This window comes from Dunckerocampus dactyliophorus, chromosome 5 (genome assembly GCF_027744805.1).
Source record: "Dunckerocampus dactyliophorus isolate RoL2022-P2 chromosome 5, RoL_Ddac_1.1, whole genome shotgun sequence".
Taxonomy (NCBI): domain Eukaryota; kingdom Metazoa; phylum Chordata; class Actinopteri; order Syngnathiformes; family Syngnathidae; genus Dunckerocampus; species Dunckerocampus dactyliophorus.
Window position 1 is genome coordinate 24,682,859 of NC_072823.1, and position 13,406 is coordinate 24,696,264.

Genomic DNA, 13,406 nt, shown 5'->3' on the forward strand with positions numbered 1-13,406 from the left:
ACGATTCAGGGGCCTGGAAAAAGACACTAATATAAACAGAATTAACGCCGCAATTTTAGTTGTATTAAACAACTGTTTGTTCTTAATTAGCTTATTGTGTCAATTTGGCTTAGTTTGTTAATTTACCTTACACCACATGTGTTTAGCATATTACAGTACAAATACACAAAGATACACCCCTATTTTAAAATTGGTTTGAGCTTCTGGGGTTTTAAAAACCTCGGCGAATTTCTATTGGCTGAAAGCAAATGACGTATAAAGTATGCGACAGAGTCATATGGTCAAATTTGAACGTCGAAGCTCACACATTTGCAAGTATTTTGAAAGAGTGAGGCGAATCTTTAAAATTATTTGATCATTTAAGCCTCAACCTTTTAAGTGTTGCTTTTTCATTCATATAGTTTCTCAAAGAAACATCACAATACATTCGACACCAACAAAAAACCATGAAACTGCTTTCCATTACGAATGATTTAATAGTTCTGTAAACAGATTAGAAATTGTAGAGTACAATTACTTGTTTACACAGATGATCATACATAAATTCCATTATTTCAAAATACAGTACAAAAATAAGTAACCAAATAAATGATACCAAATGCAATAAATAGGGGGAAATATTACACCTAGTACAGTACATGCACATGTGGGAGAAGAATCCGACAGTCGTGTGCAGTAAAGTCCTTAGTCCACAACACTAAAGTCCCACAGTAAACTGGATTATGATTCCTTTCCAGCTGCGGAGGTGGTGGCAAACCATGCTGACTTCAGGTGGAGAAGTTCCCACTTTACCGCACATTCTCATGCACACCACTACAGCTTTCATACTCTGGGTCCATCTGCTCCTCCTTGATGGCAATCCTCTTTGCATCTTCTGCAGAACAAACAAAGTAGCAAAGAATTCTGCATCCCAGCAATTCAAAAATCTGAATGAAATGGCCTTGAGTGTGCGGCTAAGAAGGTTCCGTAGGGACCGTTTACCTTTAGCCTGCTGCAGGTCGAAGGAGTATTTGGTCTCCACCACATCTTGGCCGGTTGCTGCACCTCCTTTCATCTGGTCGCGCAGCTCCTTCAGCTTGATGTAGAAGTGCACCTTATCCTGTGCACGTGGAAACTGGGCACAGCGTGGGCTCGAGGATGGCATCAGGTAGCAAACCTAGGTAGGAAAACATGAGAGTGTTGGATTCCTACCATTGCAGAGTATTTCTGCGTGTATTTGATGTCTAACATACCGTTTCAGTGTCTGGGATTTTGTAGGGCTGCAGACCAAACTCCAGGTTCTTTGCCTTCACACCAAAGATTTCTTTGCAGAAGATTTCATAAATACCTAATAAAATACATTTGGAAATCTTTATTGACACACACAGATGAAAAATGATCATCACTTGGTATACCTTTTCCATTAAAAGCGGCTATCAGTGGCTTATATCTTTGGAGCTTTTCAAGGAGCTGTCGGCCTCCTTCACGAATCTCCTTACTGGAATGAAAAACAACAGAAACTGATAAATCGAATAAAGCTCTCATTGTTGACTGCACCACTTCTTCATTCGTGGTGAATGCATCATCTGTCACGGCTTTGGAAAGTGTTTCTGAACGTGGGTTGTCTGTCACCTGGAGAGGTCCTTGCTGCCGGGTGTGGTCCTTTCCACCATGTTGGTAAATCCTATCCCGTATTTCTCTGGCAGGCTCTCATCGTGCATGTAGTTCAGCTGCTCCTCAGTGAAACCAGAAAGAAACAGACATTTCCCTGCAGACAAATACAGTACATAGGAAACATTCAATCCTGATTTAAATTATTTTAAAAGTTTCCACAGCTCTTTCACAGGGTGCCCCTACAGTCTGGACACATAGATAGGAAAACATAGCTGTATACAATTATATATACAGTCAAAGATGTCTATAGCGGCCACTAAAGGGAAACGGCAAAAGTGGCCGCTATAGGCAGGTGGCCGTTAGACAGGTTGGCAGCCATTTTGAATTTGTGCGCGCGCATATTAACATGTATGTGATTAGAAGCTTGTTGTGTTTGCAGATACCTATAATTATACTATTACATGTTGACCAGTAGAGGGCACTGTGGGACTGCGGATAAAAGTTGTAAAGAACAACTAGGCTTGTTATTCTACACCACCCACAGAACAAAGCTGTGCTACTATATATAAGGCAGAGTGTCATTACAGCTTTAGTTCATCAGGAAGTGACGGTGCGATGTCACGAGCAGGAGAGCTAGGATGAGTGCTAGCTGTGAGTGTCGAGAGAGTTGGGAAGTGTGTGGATGTTGGCGTGGATGTAAAGTCCAGCAGTGTTCTCCGCTGTTAATAAAGCGATTAAAGTGCATCGGCGACATGAGTCTCTCCTTCCCCACAACAAGGGGTATTACAGTATTGACTAGTGCACATTGTCTCACACCAGGAAATAAACGGTGTCACTGTCTGCAACAAGCTCCAAATAAGACGTCTTTTTTTCATGTCGAACAACTGACAGTTTGTGTGGATCTTGTGAATGATTGTGACTGAGCTAGGACTCAGTAATTAAAGTCTACACACGACGGCTTCATTGATTAAAAAACAAAACTTTTTCGTGCATGAAGCTTCTGCTTGAGTCGGTATTTTGGCCGCTATATGCAGTCAGATATTGACCAAGGGATACAAAATGGGTGGCCGCATTAGACAGGTGATCGCGATACACAGGGTCTATAACACGTACATTTTCCGCGGTGGATTTTTCAGTGGCCGTTATGTACAGGTGGCCGCTCAGACCGGTTTGACTGTATCTACAGTGGTGTGAGAAAGTGTTTGCCACTTCCTGATTTTTTTTTATTGCATGTTTGTCACTCTTGTTTCACATCATCCAAAAATGTAAATATTAGTCAATTACAACACAACTGATCACAAAATGCAGTTTTTAAATGAATGTTTGCGATAATTTGCAATGAGTCTGTGTCGCTGGGGAGGAATTTTGGCCCACTCATCTTCGCAGAATTGTTGTAATTCAACCACATTGGAGGGTTTTCCGGGAATGAACTGCCCTTTTAAGGTCATGCCACAGCATCTCAATAGGATTCAGGTCAGGACTTTGACTAGTCCACTCCAAAGTCTTCATTTTGTTTTTCTTCAGCCATTCTGAGGTGGACTTGCTGGTGTTTTGGATCATTGTCCTGCTGCAGAACCCAAGTTGGTTTCAGCTTGAGGTCACGAACAGATGGCCAGACATTCTCCTTCAGGATTTTTTGGTAGACAGCAGAGTTCATGGTTCCATTTATCACAGCAAGTCTTCCAGGTCCTGAAGCAGCAGAACAGCCCCAGACCATCACACTACCACCACCATATTTTACTGTTGGTAGTGTGATGGTGTGATAATTTTGGTTGGGACGGTTCCTGGGAAGGTTCACCACTGTTCCGTGTTTTTGCCATTTGTGGATTATGGCACTCACTGTGGTTCACTGGAGTCCCAAAGCTTTAGAAATGGCTTTATAACCTTTTCCAGACTGATAAATCTCAATTACTTTCTTTCTTTCACTTTTTCCACACAGGGCCACGTAGGTTTGGAATTTGTTCTCCATTAATAAAAACTTTAATTTAAAAACTGCATTTTGTGTTCAGTTGTGTTAAATTTGTTTGAGAATCTGAAACATTTAAGTGTGACAAACATGCATGAAATCAGGAAGGGGGCAAACACTTCCACACCACTGTATATGGGTATATACCCATATACAGTGGTGTGGAAGTGTTTGCCCCATATATATATATATATATATATATATATATATATATATATATATATATATATATATATATATATATATATATATACATACAGTCAAACCTGTCTTAACGGCCACCTTTGTAGAACGGCCAACTGCCTATAGCAGCCACTGAAAAATCCCCCGCAGCAAATTTACATGTTATAGACCCTGTGTATAGCGGTCACCTGTCCAACGCGGCCAGCGGCCACCCATTTTGTCTCCCTTGGTCAATATCTGACTGCATATAGCGGCCAAATTACCAACTCAAGTAGAAGCTTCATGCACGAAAAAGTTTCGTTTTTCAGACAATGAAGCCGTCGTGTGTAGACTTTAATTACTGAGTCCTAGCTCAGTCACAATCATTCACAAGATCCACACAAACTGTCAGTTGTTCCACATAAAAAGCCGTCTTCTTTTGAACTTGCTATTTCCTGGTCAAACATGTAACTTTAAGAGCATTTGCACCCAAAACATTACCGCGAAGTATGCTGGGAACAGGACGTGCTCCCAGCGACGCTACAATAATAAAAAAAAAAAAACATACGCTAGCATGCATGCGTCAGCGGGAGCAAAACTGAGTTCGGTTGTACTTAATTGAAGTATTTTAGAATGTACTCACGTTATTTTTCATCAATTCTCATCCACAAATCCATCAAAGTCCTCATCTTCTGTATTCGACACAAAAAGCCGTCTTCTTTTCCGTTCGCTACTAGTCTGTTAACTTGTCAGTGTTATTCAGCGCCGAAGCAAAGAAGGAAACTTCTCCTGTTGCTTCTGCCAACTTTATTTCTTGAACGCGGCCACCAGACAGCAGCTCAGAACACACACACATCTCTCAGCATCATCTCTCCTTCCTGCTTGCCCACAAGGCAAAGGTTAAACAAGCCCCACTACATAGCTGTCCAGCCAATGCCTGTAAGAAATGACACCGTTTATTTCCTGGTGCGCACTGGTCAATACTGTAATGCCGCTTGTTGTGGGGAAGGAGAGACTCACGTCGCCGATGCACTTTAATGGCTTTATTAACAGCGGAGAACACTGCAGGACTTTACATCCACGCCAACATAAACACACTTCCCAACTCTCTCGAAACTCACAGCTAGCACTGAGCCTAGCTCTCCTGCTCGGGACGCCCACAGTCACTTCCTGATGAACTAAAGCTGTAATGACACTCTGCCGTATAAAAAGTAAAATATAAAAAACAAGCATAAGACATTACTAGCACAGCTTTGTTCTGTGGGTCGTGGATATATTCTATCAGTTATTATTAAGCCTCTAGCTTCCTTTTAGTAAGTAAAAACCTTGGCTATGATTGCACTACATTGTCATGTAGACCTACAAAGTACACTTGGAAGAACAAGAGGTGAATAAATGTATTGCAACTGATGTGAAACTGATGAGGGGTAGGATTAAATAAGCTTTGCTTCTTCCTCCTTTTTTTTGGACATGCAAAATTGTGACTTGTACTATGTGATGTGCTACTGTTTGACTCATATGCATGTTCAGGATTAAAACCATGAACCATGATAATAACAAGCCTAGTAGTGCTGTACAACTTTTATCCGCAGTGCCCTCTACTGGTCAACATTATTATTATTATTTTCTCTTTTTTTTCCTCTACTAGTCAACATTCAAACTGGACGCCAACTGGAGGCCACCTGTCTATAGCGGCCACTTTTGCAGACTCCCTCTAGTGGCCGCTATAGATAAGTTTGACTGTATATATATATATATATATATATATATATATATATATATATATATATATATATTTATATATATACACACACACACACACACACACACACCTCTAGTGGCCGCTATAGACAATGTTTGACTGTATATATATATATATATATATATATATATATATTTATATACACACACACACACACACACACACACACACACACACGTACAGTATATACATATACATACATATATATACATACAATTAAATACTATATATACATATATATATATACATATATACATATACATATATATACATATACATATATACATATACATATATATATACATACATATATATATAGCATTTAATTCTTTAATTTTAATTTGTAAATATTACTATTTTATTATATTTTGCAACTGTGCAATGCAACTGTTTTTTTACACACACATTGTATTGTATTGTATGTACTGTTTTAAATTTGTAAAAAGTCTATTAATTGCTTGTTTAGTGATTAATCTTTGATTAAAGCAAATAATGAAGAATATTTCAGTAATTCCATTTCAACTTACAGAAATGGTTTCCAGGGTTCGGGTAGTGGTGTCCTTTGTAGGCCGACAACAGTCCCGGGTTGATTCCAATCTGAGGAGAAATATGAGGAGGTTACCATGGAAACATACCTAGAGAAGGGCCGTGTCTCAATTGGTGCACTTCAGTACGTACAGTTAGCCTTTTTGAGTGCATAAGTGCGTTGACACTGAGAAGTACGCCAAAATGCTGTGCACTGACAGTACCTGGATGTTTCACTCAAAAACACTCTCAGTAGTGTGCAGCGATCGACCCTGACAACCCCCAAAGTAGCCATCTTGACTATGTAGTGGAAGGGAAGGGACTAACTGGAGTGGTAGCAATTCACCATTAAAAAGGAGAGAAGAAGAAGTGGATAAATATTGCTGTCGTCATTTCCTTTAAGTGCGCAACAGCAGTAATGGATGTGGGACTGTACTACACTGTCAAAATGTGCATGCTCGGAAAATAGGGGCACAGCGTACACAGTATACTTATTGAAGTGTAAGTACGGAAGTGCGTAAATTGAAACACAACCACAGTGTACACATACTGGATTTGAGACACAGGCAAGCTTGAAGCGACACAGAAGCATGGCTCATGCCCTCCTTCAAATTGTGATGTGATTTCTTCTTTACAACTCACGATCAAAATGTCAAGATTGCAGGTAATAACGTCAGGCAGCGTTTTGGCCATAACCTCAGCCACTGACATGCCGTTGAAGCGGTTGAGAATCCTTTTGGCCTTCTTCGCCTGCTCCCGCTCGTCGTCCTCTTCCTCCTTCACCCCTCCTCCGTCGCTCTGATTCTTGGGCGGACGGCCTCGCTTCTTCTTTGCTGGCGTCACCACAGCTGTGTGGGGGGATAATGTGATGTTTGTATAGTGTACACATACAGTACACTTTCTTTTTCCTCATTTACCTTGAGGGGGAGCAGCGGGTGGAGGTTCTTGATAAACGTTTGGCTCCTGTTGTTGTATCGTGCCTTGATAGTGAGGCTGATGTTGCTGCATTGTGTGTTGAAAAGGAGGTTGATGTACTGTGTGTTGTTGCGGAGGATTCTGTTGGTATGCAGGAGGAGGAGGATGCTGCTGCTGCTCCGTCACGCTATGCGGGTAGGCCGTTTCTTGGTAGCGGTCTGAGGAGTAGTTGTGGTAAAACTGCTCCTGGCAAAGTGGCGTGTGGACAGAGAGCTCGGCCATGACGGGCTCGTCTCTCAGACCTTCGCTGTAGTGGTAGGACATCACTTGCTGCACCTCAGGGTGCTGCTGGCTTGACTGGTACCTGGCAGCGAGAGGAGGAACCAAGTATGAAGGCTTGAAGTGTTACCGCATAAGTGTGTATTCTCTATCTGGTGTGCATGAAGATGAGTACAAAATAAATGACAAAAGACTCGTGCTGTGGTTTGCTATTAATATTTGTTGTATTGTAGGGGTGTCCAAACTTTTGAGGGGAAAGTGGGGGTTGGCCCTGTTACACCCAGCATAAATCCTAGGACACTAAGAGCCCTCTATTGATTAAAAATGCTACTTTGATGGGATGTGAATAAACCTGCAATAAGTGGCATTGAAATGATGAAAACAATGGTGATGTTTTGACTATTTCAAGTCATAATACAACTGGTAACATGCGTTTTAGAGCTGCAGCAAGGTGGAGGTGCAATAATAAGTACAGGTAGACTGTGTAGCGTAGCGTAGTGTAGTGTAGTGTAGTGAGATGTCCAACATGCACGATATGATCTTTGTAGTGAGATTAAAAATAGTGAAAATGAAAATCAGGCGATGACGTCCATCGGAGCGGTCACTTCCTGCAGCAACAACTCACCACTGCTGAAAATAATCCGTTGGTACCGTCAGTGGTGTAAACTCTTTGTCTTCCATATTAACTGATGGCTTACTTAAGAAAAACATCAAGATTCATTTGGTCTTCACGTTAATTGTTAGAGGTGATGCGTATTAGCAGCTAACACAGGCACAAAAACCATCGATGGGCAATGGCAGTCGGCTGTCAACGTTGAGGCCTAACAGACGATTTTAAACAAGAAAACATCTGGGAGGATCAAACGTCTAGACGTGAGGTGAATTCGACATACCTGTCATACATTTTACGGCTTCCAATTTTGAGATGGGGGGCAGGGAAACGCGTCCAAAACAAAGACCATTTAAATTTTGCAAACTCTTTACTTACCGCCACCTTGTGCTTGGGAGGTGCCAAGCAGGGATGAGAAGCGATACAACAATACAAGACAAAAACGTGCGTAATAAGGACGTTTATAAACACGAGTGCCGTCTAAACATTAATATGCATCCGCGAAGTTAAATTTTAAAAAAAATCTTTTTTGTAAACTCCCCACCGCCAGACGGCGACAAGCTTACAAATTGTGCGACCATCGATATTTTTTGTCCGTGGAAGAACATAGTGACCAAAGATCGTATATTGTTGTAAAGCATACCACTCAATAGTAAATACTTAAAAATATGTAAATCATATCTCTGCAAACGATAATATATTATATATGTGTGTGTATAGAACTATCATGCGCTTGAATAGTATACTTTATTCATCTGATAATAATCACATGCAACTATAGGTTCAGCTACAATTTAGATTTAATGACAAAATAATGACAAAATAAAATAGCAACGAGTGGGTGTTCTGTCATGTGAATCTATACAGTAGGTGACCTGTGCTTGTCTGGAAATGACTTTCAAAAAGCGTTTTTTTTTGTTTTTTTTTTTACATATACTACTGAAATAAACCAGGTATGTGTTCATTCGGAGGGTTAAGTTTGTATATTTGTGTGCTGCTTTGTTAATAGCGCTGTGTCGTATAAAACGTTAGCCGTGAGGTTTACATCAGGGCTAAAAACAGCTAGCTGGGAAGCTAGCATGTGGAGAGGTGGTGTGTTGAAAGCAAGCAGCGTTTGAATGTAAGTGTTTGTCTTTACAAGTTTGTGGTTTTCCAGGCTGAAGCACATCCCACCGAGCTGTGAACATGCCTGCCGGGGTGTCTTGGGCTCGCTACCTGAGGATGTATGGAGCCAGTATACTGGCTATGTTTGCTGGTGCACAGGTGGTCCACCAATACTACCTTCCTGATCTGGTGAGAAGTCAATCAAATCAAAATGATATCATACACTACTCACAATAAGTTAGGGATATTCGGCTTTCGGGTGAAATTTCAGGATTAGCCTGAAACGCACTCAATTATAGGTGAGCTGAATTTAACCATCTCTAAGCAGGCGGTCCAAATGTATTTGTGGCAAGCCGTCACAAATAAATGAACGTATGGGGAAATACTGACTGTAAAGGTTATTGTACATTTTAGGTTTATCCTGAAATTTGATACAGTATAATAGTGTACTTAATCCTGGCAGCCCTGATCATAGTAAATGTTTGCTGTTGTATTCTTCCTGCTGCTAGAGTGAAGTTGTCCCCTTGGTCAGTGTTTGCTGATGTGTAAATAAAATGATGATTGGTTTCATATTTATTCTGAGAGCATGTTTTTAACTCTTCCATCAGAGCATACCAGAGATCCCGCCAAAGCCTGGCGAGCTTCAGACTGAATTGCTTGGCTTCAAAGTCAGAGAAGACGTAACAGCAGCCATAAAACAGCAACTAGAGAGTAAACGGAAGCTGGACTGATGACGCTCACTAAACATGACAAAGTTGTAGCTGGGACATGTCATTGGCTGTAACATGCTTGAAGGAAGACATCTTGGTGCCTCTTGGTGCCAAAAGTGTTTGGACTGTCTGGGGAATGCCTGAGTGCATTCAGGTACTGACAGTGTACTGCGTTTTGCTGTACTTCTCAGTTTGATTACACTTGTGTACTGTATGAGATACAGAAGTGTGTCAATTGAGACACACCCAAGTGTTTATTTTTTAGCATGCATGAGAAATGTGAGAAATATGATACATATTATTAATTAATATATATGTTCAAAGATGTAGTGAATAAATAAAATATCTATTTGAGTAGTCTGTTTCAAATGTCCTTGTTTAATAGAGAATGTTGTGTATGACAGGTCTGTCCAAAGTGCAGACCAGGGGCCTGTGACTGATTGCAGGAATAAAATTAACAAAAATAAGACAAAAAATTGAGAGAAAAGGCCATAATGGTGTAATGTACCAAGAAAACGCTGAAATAATTATGGTCATTGCGCCTTACGGCAGTTGAGCAAAATTGAGCGCACCACTTGGCTCCAACCAGCAGAGGCGCTGTTGAGTCACAACTACTAACAGTACAGTAATTCACAGGTCAACTACAACAGTGATCCCCAACCTTTTTCGACACACAGACCGGCATTGTGTTCCCACAAATCTCCCGCGGACCAAGGGGGGCGTTGGGGCGAACAACATTAATTTAACAGAATTTAAAATGCTTAGATCCAGTAATTTTCCCTAATCTGTCAATCAAGGAAATGTAGTTGAATGTTCATCCCCAAAATAGACAATGTACGGTATATCAACTTTAAAGCGTGTGATTTTATATCTTTTCCAATAAGACTAAACTGACAAAATGTGTAAAGATACTCTTTGATTGTGACATTTATGTTCAAAGAAACATGTTAGTCTGTCCAACACAACACCAAGACGAAGCTACATAGACTTGTGACCAAAGCCGTACCCTCTTTGTTGTCGGCGTCACCTAGCAACCAACATACACAAAAAGGAGACCAAGACAAGATGTCGACGGAGAGAGAGAAGGAAGCTGCTGCTTATCTGGAAAAACACAAAATCTTCGACCTCATGAAAAACTTGACCAGCATGCTCTTCTTTTACAGACCCGGTGAGAGTTTTGTCAATGAAAAACGGTGTTATGGCTTACTGAGCTAGCAAGTTTATGTGCTAACGCGTTAAGTTTCTGAAGAAAAATAGCAAGTGATTTAATTGAGTCTGCGTCAATTCACTAAACATTTTCCAGCACGGGAGGATACTTTGACAAGACGTGTGCTGTGTTCTGTACACTTAAATGAGTACGGTGTACTGTACTATGTACACCGCACACTTAGTTTCTGAGGGCGCGAATTTTGACAGTATAGTGCTATCACACGTAGGCAAGCTAGCAATGATTCAGGGTAGTTCAGGTCAATTGCTGCGCACTCACGTTTTGAGTGCAACATCCAGGTACTCAAAGTGCACGCATTTTGCCATACTTCTCGGTGTGAAGTGATGCACTTATGCACTCAAAATGCTCAGACATTATGTTGCATAACCGCCCGTTTTGTATGTACAAATAATATTTGTACTAATTCAAATTTTCACATTTGAAATAAGCCTTTGCTAAGTTTAGGTGCTGACCAGAAGAGCAATTACGGTGGGGCAAAAAAAGTATTTGGCAGCCACCGATTGCAAGTTGTTCCACTTAAAAAGATGAGGTCTAATTTTCATCATAGGTATACTTCAACTGTGAGTAGGGTTGGGCATCGTTCGAATTTGAGCAATTTCGGTTCCGATTCCTCATTTTGATTCTGCTTCCTCACGATTCTATTCAGAGGTAGGGTCATAAAAGTTTGCATGGTTTAAATTGAGGGCGCTAACCAAAGTTCATTGATTAAATGTCTGAAGGTCTCCATGATTAAAAAACTAAATTTTATGAACTTTTCATGAATTACATTTCTCACAGGCCTATTTTTAAACAGTATATAAATATCAAACCATTGAACTTGAGTATAAATATTTAGAAGTCTCTTTACATTAGAGTAGTAGATCTATGATGTTTTGGTGCTGTCACTGGGCAACACGGACTTTCAACTCCCCCCAGATTTTCTATTGGGTTGAGGTCTGGAGACTGGCTCGGCCACCCCAGGACCTTGACATGCTTGTTACGGAGCCACTCCTCTGTTGCCTGGGCAGTGTGGTTGGGATAATTGCAATGCTGGAAGACTCGGCCACGATTCATCTTCAATGCCTGCTTGCCTGGCAACCTTATCTGCCAGCTACATCTCGCACACACAGAATACACTCACTTGCACCCTGGATTGACACAAGCTGGTGCCAGTGAGATGCCGACACATAGCCACACACCACTGATCTATGTAGGGAAAGGGTACCGCCCCTGCATGGGCGGGACTCGAGGATAGGATAGGAGTAGGCACTTCGTCATTCTTGGCTTCTTCCCTCTGTCATGGGATGGACTGAAGTCCAGCGCTCAGCTTTGTGACATCTTTCAGACAATTACTGCACTAAAGATTGAAAATACAGAAAAGAGTGTGACTGATTTCTTCAATGGATAAACAAACTTTTCACAGATGAAAGGAGGTGATTGCCCAAAATCTCACGATACATGGCCCTACTCATCCTTTCCTTGATATGGATCAGTCGTCCTCCTCTGGATCATCCAGATGGTCACTAGCAAACTTTAAATGGGCCTGGACATGTGCTGGTTTTAAGATTTTGGGCGCTGCAGGATTTTAATCCATGACAATGTAGTGTGTTCCTAAGCTCTCTTCAGATCACCGACTAGTTCTTGACTAGTGTTCTGATGATGTCAAATGTGAATAAATGCACACCAATACTGTACTTAAGGGGTACTTGTCATGTCATTTAGTATAGCACCCTGATTGTATTATTTTTTTTTGTCATTTAGAGGATCCCAAAGAGTTTCTCATTGAGAAACTTCAACAGCTAAAGCAATCTCGAGATGGTGGTGGCGCAAAAGCGCCAAGTTTGCTCAGCCATGCTAATCTGGACGCAGCCTTTGGGATCGTGGACCCAGCTAATGAAAAATATGTCACTTTTGCACAATACAAGCAGGGTGAGTGCACTCACAATGCTGTTACAGACTAAAATACTCAATTAGTAAGTAAATGTATTTCCTGCACAGCTCTGATCTCATTGGGCATGAAAGACATCAATGAGTGCCCCGAAGGTGTAAATGAAGACAAAATATCCTATGATACTTTCATAGAAGAAGGGTAAGAGAACTTGTCAGCTACCGTGTTTGTGAAAATTCGACACTTTCAACCATACACGTTTTCATCATCATATTACAGGATGCAGAGCCTGGAGAGATGCTCAGCAACATATGCACAACGTTAAGCTGTAATGCTGGGCGCACAATGAAATGTTTGTATGCATGTGGATGTTGGCAAAGTAAGCCTTTTGACATGTACTGTGCTTTACATAAAGTAAATATAAAATATACAGTTTTGTATTAATATAGACACATAGAAAAAACAGTAAAACATGTCTGATTCGGAGGAAATTATGTAAACGAGTGTTTTCTGTGTGTATTTAAAATATGTAGGTTATTCATGTGCTAGTTCTTGTGTGCGGCGTCAGTGGTATTTATCATTCAAAATTAAAGTTTTATTGAAAAAAAATCTGTGATTTTTACTTACTCATTTGCTTATTTCCATCATACAATAATTTACTTCAAATGTATGTTATTTTCATGTA

At 40.7% G+C, this 13,406-nt stretch overlaps 3 protein-coding genes across 6 annotated transcripts; 2 read left to right on the forward strand and 1 right to left on the reverse strand.

Annotated features, from left to right (window-relative positions):
* Nucleotides 1–476: 476 nt before the first annotated feature.
* LOC129181976 (G/T mismatch-specific thymine DNA glycosylase-like) lies at nt 477–8,400 on the reverse strand. 3 transcript variants are annotated; one of them, XM_054777811.1, is made up of 9 exons: nt 8,191–8,400; nt 6,926–7,287; nt 6,651–6,856; nt 6,011–6,080; nt 1,612–1,747; nt 1,395–1,477; nt 1,233–1,327; nt 982–1,156; nt 477–874 (listed from the first exon to the last, which is right to left on the reverse strand). In XM_054777811.1, the coding sequence occupies exons 2-9, from the start codon at nt 7,245–7,247 to the stop codon at nt 789–791; spliced, it is 1,173 nt and encodes a 390-aa protein (XP_054633786.1). In that variant the 5' UTR covers nt 7,248–7,287; nt 8,191–8,400; the 3' UTR covers nt 477–788. The 3 variants fall into 3 exon arrangements, with proteins under 3 accessions (XP_054633786.1, XP_054633784.1, XP_054633785.1); XM_054777809.1 differs by lacking the exon at nt 8,191–8,400 and adding an exon at nt 7,828–8,163; XM_054777810.1 differs by lacking the exon at nt 8,191–8,400 and adding an exon at nt 8,096–8,156.
* On the forward strand, nt 7,784–9,975 carry LOC129181979 (ubiquinol-cytochrome-c reductase complex assembly factor 6). 2 transcript variants are annotated; one of them, XM_054777814.1, is made up of 3 exons: nt 7,784–8,080; nt 8,969–9,105; nt 9,525–9,975. In XM_054777814.1, exons 2-3 carry the CDS (start codon nt 8,998–9,000, stop codon nt 9,645–9,647), a joined length of 231 nt encoding a protein of 76 aa, XP_054633789.1. In that variant the 5' UTR covers nt 7,784–8,080; nt 8,969–8,997; the 3' UTR covers nt 9,648–9,975. The 2 variants fall into 2 exon arrangements, with proteins under 2 accessions (XP_054633789.1, XP_054633788.1); XM_054777813.1 differs by having other exon boundaries at nt 7,786–8,765.
* Nucleotides 9,976–10,633: 658 nt separating this feature from the next.
* Nucleotides 10,634–13,285, forward strand: si:dkey-42p14.3 (EF-hand calcium-binding domain-containing protein 10). The gene is made up of 4 exons (XM_054777812.1): nt 10,634–10,794; nt 12,595–12,762; nt 12,832–12,922; nt 13,001–13,285. The coding sequence occupies exons 1-4, from the start codon at nt 10,692–10,694 to the stop codon at nt 13,044–13,046; spliced, it is 408 nt and encodes a 135-aa protein (XP_054633787.1). The 5' UTR covers nt 10,634–10,691; the 3' UTR covers nt 13,047–13,285.
* Nucleotides 13,286–13,406: the final 121 nt, after the last annotated feature.

Excerpts from the sequence above, each read along its gene's own strand:
- LOC129181976 (XM_054777809.1), bottom strand. The coding sequence starts at position 7,913 with ATGTTTTTCTTAAGTAAGCCATCAGTTAATATGGAAGACAAAGAGTTT. Across the intron at positions 6,857-6,925 it reads ACCCGCTGCTCCCCCTCAAG|CTGTGGTGACGCCAGCAAAG; the intron begins GTAAATGAGGAA and ends CCCCCCACACAG. Across the intron at positions 6,081-6,650 it reads GCAATCTTGACATTTTGATC|ATTGGAATCAACCCGGGACT; the intron begins GTGAGTTGTAAA and ends ATTTCTCCTCAG.
- LOC129181979 (XM_054777814.1), top strand. The coding sequence starts at position 8,998 with ATGCCTGCCGGGGTGTCTTGGGCTCGCTACCTGAGGATGTATGGAGCC. Across the intron at positions 9,106-9,524 it reads AATACTACCTTCCTGATCTG|AGCATACCAGAGATCCCGCC; the intron begins GTGAGAAGTCAA and ends CTCTTCCATCAG.
- si:dkey-42p14.3 (XM_054777812.1), top strand. The coding sequence starts at position 10,692 with ATGTCGACGGAGAGAGAGAAGGAAGCTGCTGCTTATCTGGAAAAACAC. Across the intron at positions 10,795-12,594 it reads GCTCTTCTTTTACAGACCCG|AGGATCCCAAAGAGTTTCTC; the intron begins GTGAGAGTTTTG and ends TTTGTCATTTAG. Across the intron at positions 12,763-12,831 it reads TTTTGCACAATACAAGCAGG|CTCTGATCTCATTGGGCATG; the intron begins GTGAGTGCACTC and ends TTTCCTGCACAG.